We start from the raw sequence: 15,094 nt of genomic DNA, 5'->3' as shown, positions 1-15,094 counted from the left end.
CCCGCCTCTCCCCTCCCCCACGCCCGCGACGGCGGCGGCGGTGGCGGCGGCTGGAGCCCGGATGCGGCGCCGTGAGACAGGCCCGGGAGAGCGGCGCGGATGGATCCAACATGGCGGCGCCGAGCCTGACCCGAGAGTGAGGCGGAGGGGCGGCCGGAGTGGGGAGAGGGAGTCGAGCGGGACGGGGCGGGGCCGGGCGGGGCCGCAAAGGGCTTGGGGAAGGAAAGTGGAGGGGGAGGCAGTGGCGACGTCCAGCCTGAGAACCTCAAGAGAGGGAGGTGACGGGACGCTGAGAGGTGGGGGAGGGGAGCTGCCGAGGGGGGCGTGCAGGGGAGATGGCAACTGCGGGAGAGGGCAGGGGTCGAGGCGGAGGAGTGAGGGCTTGGGGAGGGGCGTAAACAAGGGCTGAGACTGGGCCCGGCCAGGGGTATTAGAGAGGCCGAGGTGGGGAGTGGGGCTGCGATCCGCTCGTGTGGAAGCGGGTAGGACCAGGAGGGAGAGGCTGAGGGTGTGAAGGGGAAGGGGGCCGTGGCATGTGGTTGGAGGGAGGACTGGACTCTGATGCGGGGTGTTGCGAGGAGGTGGGGAAAGGTGAGAATTGGAGTTAAGACGTTTCTGCGGGGCTTCGAAAGTGCTGAATTGGAGGTGGGAGGGGGAAGGGCCTGGGGGAGAATTTGGGTGGAAAAGGAGAGAACGGAGGTTTGGGGAATGGAGAGAGTGTCGGTGGGAGGAGGTAATGGAGAAAGTGAGAGACTGGGAGGAAAGTTTGGGAGGAAGGGGAGTGGACTGGGAGACAGGACAGTGGAGCTGCACGGGTGATGGAGGTTCGGGGGTTTCCCTTTCCCGGTGCCCAGGAGGAGAGAACAGAGTTAAGCAGCATCAGTTGCAGCCAATTCTAATTGCCAGGCCCTTAGCTTTTAAGAGGGTGGGAAGGGCAGAAGGGAATGGTCATGTGGGTTTGCAGAATTGGGGTTGGATGAGAATTCAGCTGGGTTTGTTTTCCAAAAGACTCCCTAGCTTACTGTCCCCTTGTTTTTCCTGGTTGGGAAAATGGGAAAACCGGTGTCGCCCAAGTGTGGAGGAGCAAAGGACTTTTCTAGTTTTTAGCATTAGCAGTACAAGAGTCGGGGAGCAGACATGGCTATATTGGAATCCTGTATGCTAAGGTGGAGGCTCTGGAGGTCTGAGGAGGGAAAGAAAAGATAGCGTGGCATCTAGACAGGCTAAATGAGTGCTGTAGTTTCCAGACCCTTTTGCTGTTGAAGTCTAGAAGGGAGGGGGTAACATGCATACTGTATGTAGAAAAACTTTCCCTGGTGAACATAGATGTATGAGTGGATGCTGCCCCATTGGATATTTTGTTCTCATTGTGTGCAAGTTAAGGGAAAGGGCCAAAGGCAGAATTTGGAGGATAGTGTTGGTCTGATATGTGAAAGTAATGGGGAAGAAAATGCCTTATTTGGCTGTAACCACTTTCCTCCCAGTTGTTTCTAAAGATGAAAGTTAACATTAATATTGTAACAAAATAGGAATAAGGAATTGAGGAAGATGAGAAGGTGTTAGAGGGTAATTGGTTTTCCCAGAAGTTCTTAAATTTGGGAACTTTCTTGCCGCAAGCCATTGAGACTGGAATTCTTGGAGTTGGTATTGTTTTTGTAAATTGACTAATCGAGAGTTAGAGAAGCCTGGGGAGTTGTTGGGGGCGAGTTCTCTAAATGACTTTAGGCTTGTTTGTGTATTTTTGCAACAAGATTGACTAATTCTGTGGGCCTTTGAGGTTTCAAAGTAAAACTTGAAATTAATTATTTTCCCCTCCTTATTTGTTTTTGTTTTGCTGCTGGCTGTGAAACTTGTGCTAGGAAGAGACCTGGGAAATTAAATTTATTGCAGAGGTAAGTCTGGAACTTTTTTATTGTTTTCAAACAACGGAAGGGAATGGAAATAGCATGAGAGTTGTTTTGAGGTTGGGTCCATTAATGAGGAGGAGAATGCCAGGGAAAATGAGTTTTCACTCACTCGTCTGAGTGCATGAGATCTATTGCAATCGCTGTCTTTAGTTAATTGGAGATAGGAGGGGAAAGAGAAGATTTAGATGTCTTGGGACAATCCCCCAGCTTTGGTTTGTTATTGTCTGGTCTTCTTGGTCAGCTCTCAAACATTTTTTTTTTTTTTTAACATATGGAAGACTTTATTCTAGTACATTAGTCTGCTAAATGTTGGCCTTAGAAGTTACCGGGGCACCTTCCTTCCATGGGAAACCTTTCCTCTTTCTCTTTCTTCCAGCTGTTGGGGGGTTCCTGGCATCTTTCTTTTGAAAACATACAATGTAACTTTGACTTCCAGATATTTGAATACATTTCCTAGTCTCACCAGCAAGAAAACTCTTGATGTACTCTTAGCCATCTTTAAGATTTCCCATGTACATTTCAAGTTTCAGGACACCACTTTTTTTTGTAGTTCTTCTGCATGACTTTTCCTTTGAGGAATTCGGAAAGAGTCAGCTCCAATTCTCCTATTAAATTACAAATATCTCTGTTCGGAGCAGATGACTGTCATTTTCATTTCAATATATTACTCTTTTTTATATATTTCACGTGGCTTTCCCCTAAGAGCCTCTGAGAGAGCCAAGTACCTCAAAAAATACAGATATTCCTGGTTGGGATGAGACCAGATTTTGTTTGGAAGTAGAAACACAGTAGAGAAGGACCAATCAGGAGGAAATCCTGAAGATGCCTATAGAGTTGGCTGACTTGGACTTCTCTAAAGAATAAAGCAAAACTCCAGGAATATAGCAATTCATCAGAATCAATTATTCTTGGGAAACTACGGGAGAATTCATGTGTTACTATCTCAAATGGAGTCAGACCAGTCAGTGGGATCAGGACTCTCTGTGTACTAGAGTTTTGTCTCTTGGTATTTGGAAATGTTTCAGATACCGAGACTTGAATTATTTCTAATCTGTTCTCGGGGTTACATTCTCCTCACCATTCTGATACCTAAAATCTCTATGTTTTAAGTTGAGCTCCCTTGCTTCACTGCCACAGAAATATGAGTATATTTTGGTTTTAGAGGAAACTGGTCATGGTTTTTTTTTTGATTTTTTTTTTTTTGAGATCGAGTCTCACTCTGTTGCCCAGGCTGGAGTTTAGTGGCATAAAGTTGCAATCTCTGCCTCCCAGGTTCGAGCCATTCTCCTGTCTTAGCCTCCGGAGCAGCTGGGATTATAGGCACAAGCCACGATGCCCAGCTACTTTTTGTATTTTTAGTAGAGACAGGGTTTCACAATGTTGGCCAGGCTGGTCTTGAATTCCTTACCTCAAGTGATCCACACACCTCAGCCTCCCACAGTGCTGGGATTACAGCTGTGAGCCACCTTGCCTGGCTTTTTCCCCCTAACTTTACTAATTAGTTGAACTTAAGATTTATCACATTTTTTTTTGAGGCAAGATCTTACTCTGCTCCCCAGGCTGGAGTGTAGTGGTGCGACCAGAGTAGCTGGGACCACAGGTGTGTCCCACCATGCCCAGCTAATTTTTGTTTATTGTTTGTAGAGCTAGATACTTGGAACTCTCATCTGGGTTGCATTAAGTGGAGAGGGCTGCCTCTTAACCTGCATGTCAGTATCCTCATATTTCTCCCAAGGACATGGCCTTGAGGAACTTACATATTTCTATATTTTGCTTCATTGAATAAACAATGTAAGTCTGATTAGTAACCTAACAAGGAGAGTCTGCTACTTTTCTAGTTTCAAGACTTTAAAGATGGCCCTGAGGCTTATGAGCAGGATCCTTTGTGTCTGTCTTGCAGAGGATTACAGAACTCCAGATTGAACTAGGTCCCAGTAGACCTCCTGGGATGGGACAGAAGTGGGTGTAGCCCTGCTTCACCTGCTCTTCAGCGGAATGCCTACAGCAGGTGATGGAGGAGCCAAGGTTGGAGTGGCATGAAACACCTTAGTGCTAGTTGGACTTGGAAGTTAAATGAACCTCTATGTCTGATAGGTCTTTCTTTTTTTCTGGATGTTGTTTGATGGGCTTGGATTAGAGGGACCAAATGGCTTTTTCTAGATCTAATGTGGAAAGTGACATGCATTCTTTTGACCCTTCATCATGGTCCACCTAGAATAGGGTTTATTGACATTTTATGCTAGATGATTCTTTGTTGTGGCAGACTGTCCTGTGCATTGTAGGATGTTTCTTTTTTCTTTTGAGATAGGGTCTCACTCTGTCACCTGGGCTGGAGTGCAGTGGTGCTATCACATCCCACTGCAGCTTCGACTTCCCAGGCTTAAGGGATTCTCCTACGTCAGCCTCCCAAGTAGCTGGGACCACAGGTGCAGGCCACCACTCCTGGCTAATTTTTGTATTTTGTGTAGAAATAGGGTTTCGCCATGTTGTCCAAGCTGATCTCAAACTCCTGGGCTCAAGTGATCCACTCACCTTGGCCTCTCAAAGTGCTGGGAATTCAGATGTGAGCCACTGTACCTTGCCTGTAGGATATTGTAAATATCCATGGCTTCTACTCATTACATGATGATTGCAGCTCCTTCCCCACCGAGCATGATAATCAGAAATGTCTCCAGACATTGCCACATATCCCCCAGGGGTCAAATTTGCCCCTGGTTGAGAACCACTGACCTAAAAACTCTGATAATTCTTAGTACGTTGATGATCTAGCCTGGGATCTAGGACTTAAAGGTGGCTAGTGTGTGTGTTTGCTTGTTTCCTCTCAAATGTAGGGAGTTAACTTTCAAGGGATTGAAGCTGATAGAATTACATCCATTGATGCCTAATTAGGACCACAGTGCTTTCCTGTATTTTGCCTCATTTTCCATTGTGAGGGTATGTGGGGACAATGTTCATTTCCTGGGGTTTAAGCACACTTTAAATTAGGGATCTCTGGAGCAACCAGCTCTTCTGGTTGGTTTAATGTGAAACCTACCCATCTGCTTTATCTGAGATCCTCATAATCAACAGCTGGCCCAAGGGAACAGGTGGGATAGGCAACAAGGAGACGTTGCAGGGGCTCTGAGGAGGCTCAGTTTTCTCATGTTGCCTGCTATGAGCAAGAACTTATTTTCCTTTAGCACCTTCATTTGTACCCAGTGACAGCAACAGGTGAATCGAGAGGAAGGAATAACAGTCTCTAGTTGAATAGCTATTTTCCCAGCTGTTTCCCATGCTTTGGGTGGAGCATCTGGGCTCTCAAAATTATATATTGATTATATTTCCTTTCCACATACCAGAACCCATGGTATAGGGTTAAGTGATCCCAGAGTATACCTCCCTTTTTTTTAAGAGAATGAGTTTCTCTCTGCTTTCATCTTAGTTTCTCATCTGAGGAAGAGAGGACCAGTTCCTATTTACTCTTCAGCTTTACAAGTCTCTATCAGCTTTGTTTTTCCAAAGGAGCTTATTATTTTATTCTCTTTCCTAGTCTAGCCTCAGTTCCTTTTTGTATAAAATGGACAGAGCAACCTGTGTTATTGTTGAGTAGGGTAGTGTGGTGTGGTGTGGTATTTCTGAACAGTGCAGAGGAGACTATGGTTAGAATATATGCATGGTAACTGAGTTTACCTGTGTGGAATTTCACTCTTTTATTCAGGATAAAGTGATAAAAGGCAAAATTGCTTCTGGTTTCAAGCAATTCTCCTGCCTCAGCCTCCCAAGTAGCTGGGATTATAGGCGCCTGCCACCACCTGTGGCTAATTTTTGTGTTTTTAGTAGAGACGGGGTTTTACCATGTTGGCCAGGCTGGTCTCGAACTCCTGACCTCGTGACCCACCTGCCTCAGCCTTTCAAAGTGCTGGGATTACAAGCGTGAGCCACTGCGCCCAGCTCCTGTATCTGTTTTTAATGGGGTCCTCTCACTCTTGGACTTTTGTGAGTTTGTTTCTTAATTGGAATTGCTTGTGGTAATCTCTTGGAGATTAAGTTCAGTTCAACAGTGGGTTGCCCCTACTGGATTTGAGGCTTTGTCCATTACTAGGCACAAAGATGACTATGACATAGTCCCTCTCCATGAGTTGAGTAGGATCTAATGGGATAATAAGTACACAAATAATTTTAGTACATGGTGATAAATGGTGTAAAGGAGATATGCGTAGTGTTCCATAAGAGCACAGAAGAGGACTACTTATCTCAGCATGGGGGTGTAAAGAATGCATTTTGAAGATGGCATCTGAGCTGACTCTTAAAGAATGAGTAGGAGTTAGCCATCTGAAAAAGAGTGATGATGGGGGTGTGGAATAGAGAAGGGAGAGGGGCATTCAGGCAAAGAGAAGCGCCTGAATAAAGTATAGAGAAACAAACTGCGTGCTGTTTGTGAACTATAAACAAACTGATAATGTTAGAGAATAAAAAGTGGATGTGGTGGGAGATGAGGTTTGGAAGGTAGGCCTGATCTTAGAAAGCTTGATGTATGTGTGAAAAATTTGGAGTGTTCTTATAGGTAAGGACAGAGCTATCAACAGGTCTCAAGCAGGAAAGTGACTTGGTCAGTTGTGCACTTTAGATAGCTAACTGAACTAGATATGGTGGGGGATGGATTTAGGTAGGTTAAGATTGGTGGTGCAGAGAACCCTTAAAGTGGCAGTTGCAGTACTCCAGGTGAGAGATTATTGTAATCTGAACTGTGGCAGTGGAGGTGGAAAGGTAGGAGAGATTTAAGAAATATGTAGAAGTAGCATTAACAGGAATTTAGGATTGGTTGGGTGATTGGAGATTGTGACTAGAGAGTGGACAGTATTGGATGGTACTGTCTGGTGGAGCAGTAAATATGAGTGACTTGAGTGGAGTGAAAGTGGTTGGACTTGAGAATTGATTAATGGCTGTGTCATTGTTAATACCCACAATTATGGAAGAACTTTGTGAATCAAGTGCCAAACTATATAATGAATGTGGGGCTGTGATTGGTCATTGATAGGGGATTGGTAAATGACATTCATAAGGAAAGCTTAGAAGTTGGTATTGCCAAGGCTGGGCACGGTGGCTCACGCCTGTAATCCCAGCACTTTGGGAGGCCGAGGCGGGAGGATCACCTGAAGTCAGGAGTTCGAGACCAGCCTGGCCAACGTGGTGAAACTGCATCTCTACTTAAAAGTATAAAAATTAGCCGGACGCGGTGGCATGCGCCTGTAATCCCAGCTACTCAGGAGGCTGAGGCACGAGAATCGCTTGAACCCTGAAGGTAGAGGTTGCAGTGAGCTGAGATCTTGCCACCGTACTCCAGCCTGGGCGACAGATTGAGACTCCGTCTCAAAAAAAAAAAAACAAAAAAACTTGGTATTGTCAAATAGTGTGAAGATCAAGGGAGTACAAATGGTATAGAATTATAAGAATGCTTATTGCAGAAATTTAATAAATGTTTGTTGATTTAAATCCATGAGTTTTGGTGAATATTATTGATAAACTTTCTGAGCAGTAGATGTGGTTGGATTGTAGGAATAATGTGGAGGGATGAGTCTGGGCTGCAAAGGTCAAGAATGCTTGTATCTTTGAAATCTGTTTCACAACCATTTATATAAACGTTACCAAGTGATTTCTCATTGGATTCTTAACTCTGAGGTGTAGATTCATTCATCCCTGTTTATAGATGAAGGCACTGAGAATTTGAACTTAAGTGACTTGTTTAAGGTCACACAGCTACACAGCTATTCAGTGATAAAGTCAGAATTTAAACTAGTTCTTTTCTTTCTCTTTTGAGATGGGGTCTCACTCTGTCGCCCAGGGTACAGTGCAGGATTATAGTTCACTGCAGCCTTGAACTCCTGAGCTCAAGTGATCCTTCTGCCTCAGACTCCTGAGTAGCTGGGACTACAGGCACATGCCACTATGCCCTGCTATTTTTTTCTCTTTTTTGTAGAGATGGGATCTCGCTATGTTGACCAGGCTGATCTTGAATTTCTGGCCTCAAGCCATCCTCCCACCTCAGCCTCCTGCGTAGCTGGGACTACAGATGGATACCACCAAGCCCAGCTAATTTTTTTTTTTTCTTGTAGAAACAGGAGTCTCCCTATGTTGTCCAGGCTGGTCTTAAACTCCTGGGCTCAAGTGATCCTCCTGCCTTGGCCTCCCAAAATGCTGGGATTATAGGTGTGAACCCCTGTGCCCAGCCAGTGTTTATTTTTAAACAAATACTTTTGAAAATTTAATAAACATGTATAAAGCACCATACTATACCAGGCATTGTGTTAGTGACTGCAAATATGGGAACGCCTAAGACTAGTTCCTGCCATTGAGTGACTCATTGGTTCTTTCCCTGACCTTTCAGTACGGTGGGGATTGCAGCTGCTGAGCAGGGATTCCGCAAAGTGTTGCATACCTGAGCCCCCAGCATGGCGGGCCTAAAGCGGCGGGCAAGCCAGATGTGGCCAGAAGAGCACGGTGAGCAGGAACATGGGCTCTATAGCCTGCACCGCATGTTTGACATCGTGGGCACTCATCTGACGCACAGAGATGTACGCGTGCTTTCTTTCCTCTTTGTTGATGTTATTGATGACCATGAGCGTGGACTCATCCGAAATGGACGTGACTTCTTATTGGCGCTGGAGCGCCAGGGCCGCTGTGATGAAAGTAACTTTCGCCAGGTGCTGCAGCTGCTGCGCATCATCACTCGCCACGACCTGCTGCCCTACGTCACCCTCAAGAGGAGACGGGCTGGTGAGGGTGTATTAGGGGCTGGAATCAGGGAAGAGTTGTGGGAGGCCAGGAAAGAGCAGCATAGGCATCTAAAGGGGAGAACACATTGACCGTGGGGAGTACTTAGGAGAGTAAGTTGTGAGGCCCATTGGAGGTTTGGACTGAGAGAAGGGAAGGGTGTATATTTTCCTGAATGATTTCTTCTCCTCCTACAGTGTGCCCTGATCTTGTAGACAAGTATCTGGAGGAGACATCAATTCGCTATGTGACCCCCAGAGCCCTCAGTGATCCAGAACCGAGGTCTCCCCAGCCCCCTAAAACAGGTGAGAAGACATTAACTCCCCTTACTTTCCATAATCAAGTAAAATGACACTGATTTCATCACATTCGGGGCTTTGCCAGATTAAATGAAATGATGCTGTGCCCCCACATTGTGTGCCATAAGAAAAAATCATGGCTGGGCACCGTGTCCCACGCTTGTAATCCCAGCACTTGGGAAGGCTGAGGCAGGCGGATCATGAAGTCAGGAGATTGAGACCATCCTGGCTAACATGGTGAAACCCTGTTTCTATTAAAAGTACAAAATTAGCCAGGTGCCGTGCTGCACACCTGTAGTCCCAGCTACTCAGGAGGCTGAGGCAAGAAAATTGTTTGAACCCAGGAGGCAGAGGTTGCACTGAGATTGTGCCACTGCACTCCAGCCTGGGCGACACAGTGAGACTCTGTCTCAAAAAAAAAAAAAAAAAAAAAAAAATCAGGTGAGGTGTTGACATTTCTCCTAGGTCCTGTATTTACTCTCACATTGTATCTTTTCAAGTCACATTATTGTCACTGCTTTGAGTGCTAAGTCTAAATGATTCCTTCCTCATTCCAAGAGACATGTTTGAATTTCTGCCTTAATCCTACTGTGTTTTCTTCCCTTTTACTTTCTGGTCAGTGCCTCCCCACTATCCTGTGGTGTGCTGCCCCACTTCGGGTCCTCAGATGTGTAGCAAGCGGCCAGCCCGAGGGAGAGCCACACTTGGGAGCCAGCGAAAACGCCGGAAGTCAGTGACACCAGATCCCAAGGAAAAACAGACATGTGGTGAGGAAGTTCAAGAGTTCCAGAGGTGGAGCAGACTTGAGGGAGACTATAAAGAACTGCTGGAGGCTGGGTGCGGTGGCTCACACCTATAATCCCAGCACTTTGGGAGGCCGAGGCGGGTGAATTGCTTGAGGACAGGAGTTCGAGACCAGCCTGGCCAACATGGTGAAACCCCATCTCTTTTTTTTTTTTTTTTGGAGACGGAGTTTTGCTCTTGATACCCAGGCTGGAGCGCAATGGCGCAATCTCGGCTCACCGCAATCTCCGCCTCCTGGGTTCAGGCAATTCTCCTGCCTCAGCCTCCTGAATAGCTGGGATTACAGGCACGCGCCACCGTGCCCAGCTAATTTTTTTTTGTATTAGTAGAGACGGGGTTTCACCATGTTGACCAGGATGGTCTCGATCTCTTGACCTCGTGATCCACCCGCCTCGGCCTCCCAAAGTGCTGGGATTACAGGCTTGAGCCACCGCGCCCGGCAACCCCATCTCTTAAAAAAAAAAAAAAAAGAAAAGAAAAAAAAAAGCTGCTGGGACACTGGACAGTTTATGCTCTTCAGTGTGAGATTCACTTTGAATGCCATTGCAAAGTGAGGCTGAATGGTTTGGTGTCTGGTGGAAGAACTGCTCTGTATGATTGTGGCAGGGTACATTTAAACTCTTGTTAATACTCTACATCACCGGGATGTTGTTATGACATCCTTATTGTAGGATGAACCAAGTCAAGATGAGAGTATTAAAATGAACTTCTGTGCCTGGTAATTAGCAAAATATCTCCTATAAGCAAGTTGCTGCTTGTGAGTTAGTGGGAGCAGTGCTGACCTGGGCATGTTCCATTTAAGGCAGCCTCCTGCAGTCAGGCAAGGATTTTAGAGATACATAGAACTAGTCCTGGGGAAGAGGTAGAGAAGCTGTCAGATGATGTTCCCTACTTTATTCTGCTGTGATTTTCAGTTTTCAAGCTTGGTTTGTAAACTCATCCCTCACTGTAACCTCTTCTGCTCTGTATCTTCTCTTTCTAACAGACATCAGACTGCGGGTTCGGGCTGAATACTGCCAGCATGAGACTGCTCTGCAGGGCAACGTCTTCTCTAACAAGCAGGACCCACTTGAGCGCCAGTTTGAGCGCTTTAACCAGGCCAACACCATCCTCAAGTCCCGGGACCTGGGCTCCATCATCTGTGACATCAAGTTTTCTGAGCTCACCTACCTCGACGCATTCTGGCGCGACTACATCAATGGCTCTTTATTAGAGGCACTTAAAGGTGTCTTCATCACAGACTCCCTCAAGCAAGCTGTGGGCCATGAAGCCATCAAGCTGCTGGTAAATGTAGATGAGGAGGACTATGAGCTGGGCCGACAGAAACTCCTGAGGAACTTGATGCTGCAAGCATTGCCCTGACCTTTTCCCTCTTCTCACTTCCTTGGGGACTGTTCCCATCACCCACCTCTGGAGCTTACACTGTTCTGGGGTTTGTTCTCTACCCTTCCAATCAATGACACCCCTGGCTTTTTTTTTTTTTTTAAAGAAAAAGACAAAGGAAAGTGGAAGTGGTGTTCCCCACCCCTCCCTGCACCCATGTGCCTGGGCTTCCCCTTTGTTTCCCTTTTCCATTTACCCCTCAACGTGTGTCTCTACAGCTACCTTACCACTGAGCCGTAAGACAACTGTATAGGGAGAAACAAAGTCTACGGAACATAGTCTTTGTAAGGGATTGATGTGAACACTGCTTTTGGGTGCACTAAGGGGTTATCAATATTTCTGGCTTTATACGAGCTCTTAAATTTTGTCTAAAAGAAAACCAAAGGGCTGTGAGTAAGGGAGCTATGTGGAAGGTGGGACTCTGAAGTGTATTTTGAAAATTAATTGCCACCCTCTTCCAGATTATAGAACTTTTTTTAAAACAAAGAAGCTGTGGCCCTTTCCACTCTCTCCTGGCCTCTGGTGCTGCTCCTCTCTGCCTTCTTTCCTCCATTCCATGGCTGAAACCTCTGCCTGATGTGGCTCTTTCCTTTTTCGCATTTCTCAAACCCTCTTCAAGGGAGGAATAGATAAGAGGACTGGATCAGCCTAGTCACGCCTCCCAATTGTGGTGGCGTATGTGTATGCACATACACAGGGTGGATGGAGAAGAGGTTGCTGATTAAAATACACTCCCCCTGTAAAGGGGAAGGGGGAGTGTGACACTTTCTTTCCATGTTCAAGTGAAAATAAATAATGTACCCTGCAGCCCTTTTCCCCTTTGCTTGCTTCTGGCTTGGGCAAAGGGCATCATAGGTGAAAGTGAAGTAATTCCTTTTTCCTTCCCCCTCCCCTCCTGTGCCCACTCCCATGCTTGGGAGAATGGGGCTGGGACATGCACTGAGTGTTGCACTTTTATTTAGGTAGGGAGGCATGTTGAATGAGCCAGGAGGTCTAGAACTGGAGCCCAGTCCAGCTAGTACAATACCAACTCCCCTTGTAGCTCCCAAAGGAGATGTCCAGACACAGACTTTATGATTATTATATTTTTCAATGCCAGTGCTGCTCAGCCCTCAGCGTAACTTCAGTTTTCATGAAATAAACAATGACTATATAAAATGCCACCTTTCTGAAATTGCAATCTGACCTCAGGTGAAAGCTGCTTTCCCAAGAAGCCAAGCCTGTGTTCCATCAAGAAAGAAGCTTCTCCAATTGAGGGGAGCTGTGCTTGGGTCCTGCCTCCAAGTCACATGAACACTGGCTCACAATGTGGGGGGGGGGTAACTCACAGAAGTCAAGTCTTAAGATAGTGGGTGACCCAGATTACCATAGAGGTCAGGCCTGCGGTGTTGGAACACAGGCAGGTGTTGGCGCAACTGTCGTAAATAGTTGAGGTCAATTCGGGCAAGGCAGAGCCCTGGGCCTTCAGAGCAGCGGGCCACCACTGTTCCCCAGGGGTCTACCACCATGCTGTGGCCATAACTTGCTCGTTTCTCATGGTGGCGTCCACACTGTGCTGCTGCCACTACATAGCACTGGGTTTCAATGGCACGGGCCCGCAGCAACACCTGGGGATGAGATGTGTGTTCAGTTAAGTACATGTAGCAAATAGTGGGGAAGTGACAAGGGACACTACAATCTACCCATTGTGACTTTTGATACTTACCTAGGAATGATTTTACTATTTTAACTATTCTGTAACAGAGAATTATCTGGGGAATGAGTTTTCCTACTAGGTGGAAAGGGGAAGGAATTTAACTGGTAGGGCCAAGGGAGGAGGCTGAGGTTAAGAAAAGGCCCTTATGTTTTTAAAAGGTGCCATCTTACCTCCCAGTGGGCTGGTCCTGTAACAGATCCAAAAGCTGAAGGATAGGTAAGTATCTCCGCTCCAGCTTGAGCCAATGCCAGAGAGAGTTCAGGGAACCGCATGTCATAGCAGACAGCTAGACCAATCTGGAATGAAAAACAGCCTACTTAGTCTTCCTGCCCTGTTCGTCAGAGCATCTAGTCATACTTTGATTACCCCCCTCCTTAGGACTTTCTATTCTCTACTACCAGTTCAAAGTATTCCAGTTCCCCTCCCTCACCCTCTCACAACTCCCACCTTGCCTGCTGGTGTGCTGACAGGCGACTCAAGACTGGGCCCAGGCATGGTAGAGTTGCTTTCACACATAGGCCCCTGTCCTGGAATCTCTACATCACACAGATGTGTCTTCCTGTAAGTGGCCACTACTGCCCCTAGAGTAAGAAGGAATATTCAGTACCCGTATTCTAGAAGCCTTGCTTACTCTTCCCAAGGAGTAGATAGTTTATAGGCTAGGAACAGAAGTAACACCCCTAAATCCTAGGGTCAAGGAAATGGAGTTGAGAAACAATTCTGGAGAATCTAAGTTTAGGTGGAAGAGGCAGGCTAAAGGGTTATAAAGTCTCACCTTTGCTGTTCAGCAGCACATGACAATTGTAGATTTTCTGAGTCTGCTCCCAGTCTTGGCCACGCTCATGGAAACCACCCAAGGACAGCCAGAGTCCACATTCCCTGGGGGGAGGGGACACTGACAACTCTTCACTGACTTCTCAAGGCTGTACCCTCATATTTGGCAATCAAGGGACACTGCCCAACAAAGATTCTACCTCTCCCTCCCCAATTCCCTGATACCTGGCAAGCTGCGTGTATTCTTCCAAAAGTTTCCCACCCAGTGGTTCAGACAGGCGTAGCGTCTCTGCAGAGTCCCGTGCAATGAAGTCGAATGCTTCAGGCAGGAAAGCCAGGCAGGCACCCAGTCTGGCAGCCTCTCGAACCAGCTCAGCACATGTTTTAAAGTTCTGTTGCTTGTCTGGCGTTGATGTTACCTGGCACACAGCCACGAGGGGCAGTTTGCAGGAGGAAGAGGAGAGAGCCATGGCTCTGGGCCTGTGAATAGCATAGGCAGGATTCTCAGATTTCAGTGCATGGGGAAACAAAATTAATGCTAAGGCGTGCAAGGGAGGAAAGCTGGACTTCCTTTTGATCCTGCTCTTACAGGCCACGTTGACCCAGGGCTAGCTGGGCTTACCCATCAAATGTGGATAGTTGACAGTCCTGTGTCTCCATTATCCATTTAACAAACTGAGCATCTAAGTGCCAGGCACTGAGGACACAACAAAACGTGTTACCTGAGCTGAGCACAAAGTACTGAGAGTCGAGGTATCCGGAGTCCGGGACACAGAAGGGACAGGAGTCGGTGAAGAGGCCTGGTGAGGAAGCCCAGCCTGAGGAATGTGAGAAATGAGGACACCAATCCCTTCCTCAAGCAATACATTTCTTGGATTCTCTGACTTCTCTTTATGCTGTGAGTCCGAATCAGGGCCCTGCCAGTAAAAACCCTCTGGTCTTCAAAACACTTTTTACTTCTGTAAGTAATTATGGGCTAAGAGACGAGATCCTACAGTCGAAAGATGGAGGAAGGGGCTCTGCTCGCCGCCTGAACAGATCAACTTCCAATGATCTCACATTAAACTGAAGCCCTTTTCCTCTGACAAACGTTTCCGCAGTCCAAAGTCATCTCCGGGAACTATCCTTGGTTTTCCCAAGACTCTCTTCTTGACTGTGCACTTGCACAGATTTACTGACTCAAAGCGTATTTCCCCTTTCACCACAACCTCTCAGGAGGAAGTTCACCCTACCTCGACTCCCACCCTTCCAAGGTGGGCAAGGGGCAAAGGAACCCAGGCCCCACGCCGCGCCCCGCTCTCCACCCCCCGCTCCAGTTGGCCCGTCCCTCCCCGCCTCTCCCAGGGGCAGCATCTCTGTTGCACAGGTTAAAGCACCGCAGGTGGGATTCCCTGCGGCCGACGAGATAGGGAGTAGGTCCTACATGAAGATACCGCCAAAACCATTCGCAGGATCCGAGCCGATCCGGAGGGCGGCCTGGA

At 47.0% G+C, this 15,094-nt stretch overlaps 2 protein-coding genes across 4 annotated transcripts; one reads left to right on the top strand and one right to left on the bottom strand.

The window, feature by feature from the left end:
* Positions 1-19: 19 nt before the first annotated feature.
* Positions 20-12,306, top strand: DEDD (death effector domain containing). Of its 2 annotated transcripts, none has more exons than XM_012449624.3 (6): positions 20-136; positions 1,860-1,892; positions 8,272-8,660; positions 8,855-8,962; positions 9,577-9,723; positions 10,746-12,306. In XM_012449624.3, exons 3-6 carry the CDS (start codon positions 8,336-8,338, stop codon positions 11,120-11,122), a joined length of 957 nt encoding a protein of 318 aa, XP_012305047.1. In that variant the 5' UTR covers positions 20-136; positions 1,860-1,892; positions 8,272-8,335; the 3' UTR covers positions 11,123-12,306. The 2 variants fall into 2 exon arrangements, with proteins under 2 accessions (XP_012305047.1, XP_012305048.1); XM_012449625.3 differs by lacking the exon at positions 20-136 and adding an exon at positions 215-296.
* On the bottom strand, positions 12,209-14,922 carry NIT1 (nitrilase 1). Of its 2 annotated transcripts, none has more exons than XM_012449628.2 (6): positions 14,336-14,922; positions 13,839-14,093; positions 13,615-13,718; positions 13,287-13,420; positions 13,010-13,135; positions 12,209-12,750 (listed from the first exon to the last, which is right to left on the bottom strand). In XM_012449628.2, the coding sequence occupies exons 1-6, from the start codon at positions 14,479-14,481 to the stop codon at positions 12,484-12,486; spliced, it is 1,032 nt and encodes a 343-aa protein (XP_012305051.2). In that variant the 5' UTR covers positions 14,482-14,922; the 3' UTR covers positions 12,209-12,483. The 2 variants fall into 2 exon arrangements, with proteins under 2 accessions (XP_012305051.2, XP_012305050.1); XM_012449627.3 differs by lacking the exon at positions 14,336-14,922 and adding an exon at positions 14,236-14,303.
* Positions 14,923-15,094: the final 172 nt, after the last annotated feature.

Source organism: Aotus nancymaae, unplaced genomic scaffold, assembly GCF_030222135.1.
Source record: "Aotus nancymaae isolate 86718 unplaced genomic scaffold, 86718_ANA_hifiasm-v0.15.2.pri h1tg000108l, whole genome shotgun sequence".
Lineage (NCBI taxonomy): Eukaryota > Metazoa > Chordata > Mammalia > Primates > Aotidae > Aotus > Aotus nancymaae.
This window is presented reverse-complemented; position numbering and strand designations above follow the sequence as displayed.

Bases quoted from the DNA above. Each gene is read 5' to 3' on its own strand.
- NIT1 (XM_012449628.2), bottom strand. From the start codon at position 14,481: ATGTATTGCTTGAGGAAGGGATTGGTGTCCTCATTTCTCACATTCCTC. The intron at 14,094-14,335 runs GTAACACGTTTT...TGCTATTCACAG, and splicing joins GTACTTTGTGCTCAGCTCAG to GCCCAGAGCCATGGCTCTCT. The intron at 13,136-13,286 runs GTGGGAGTTGTG...TTTTCATTCCAG, and splicing joins TCAGCACACCAGCAGGCAAG to ATTGGTCTAGCTGTCTGCTA.
- DEDD (XM_012449624.3), top strand. From the start codon at position 8,336: ATGGCGGGCCTAAAGCGGCGGGCAAGCCAGATGTGGCCAGAAGAGCAC. The intron at 8,661-8,854 runs GTGAGGGTGTAT...CTCCTCCTACAG, and splicing joins CCTCAAGAGGAGACGGGCTG to TGTGCCCTGATCTTGTAGAC. The intron at 8,963-9,576 runs GTGAGAAGACAT...CTTTCTGGTCAG, and splicing joins TCCCCAGCCCCCTAAAACAG to TGCCTCCCCACTATCCTGTG.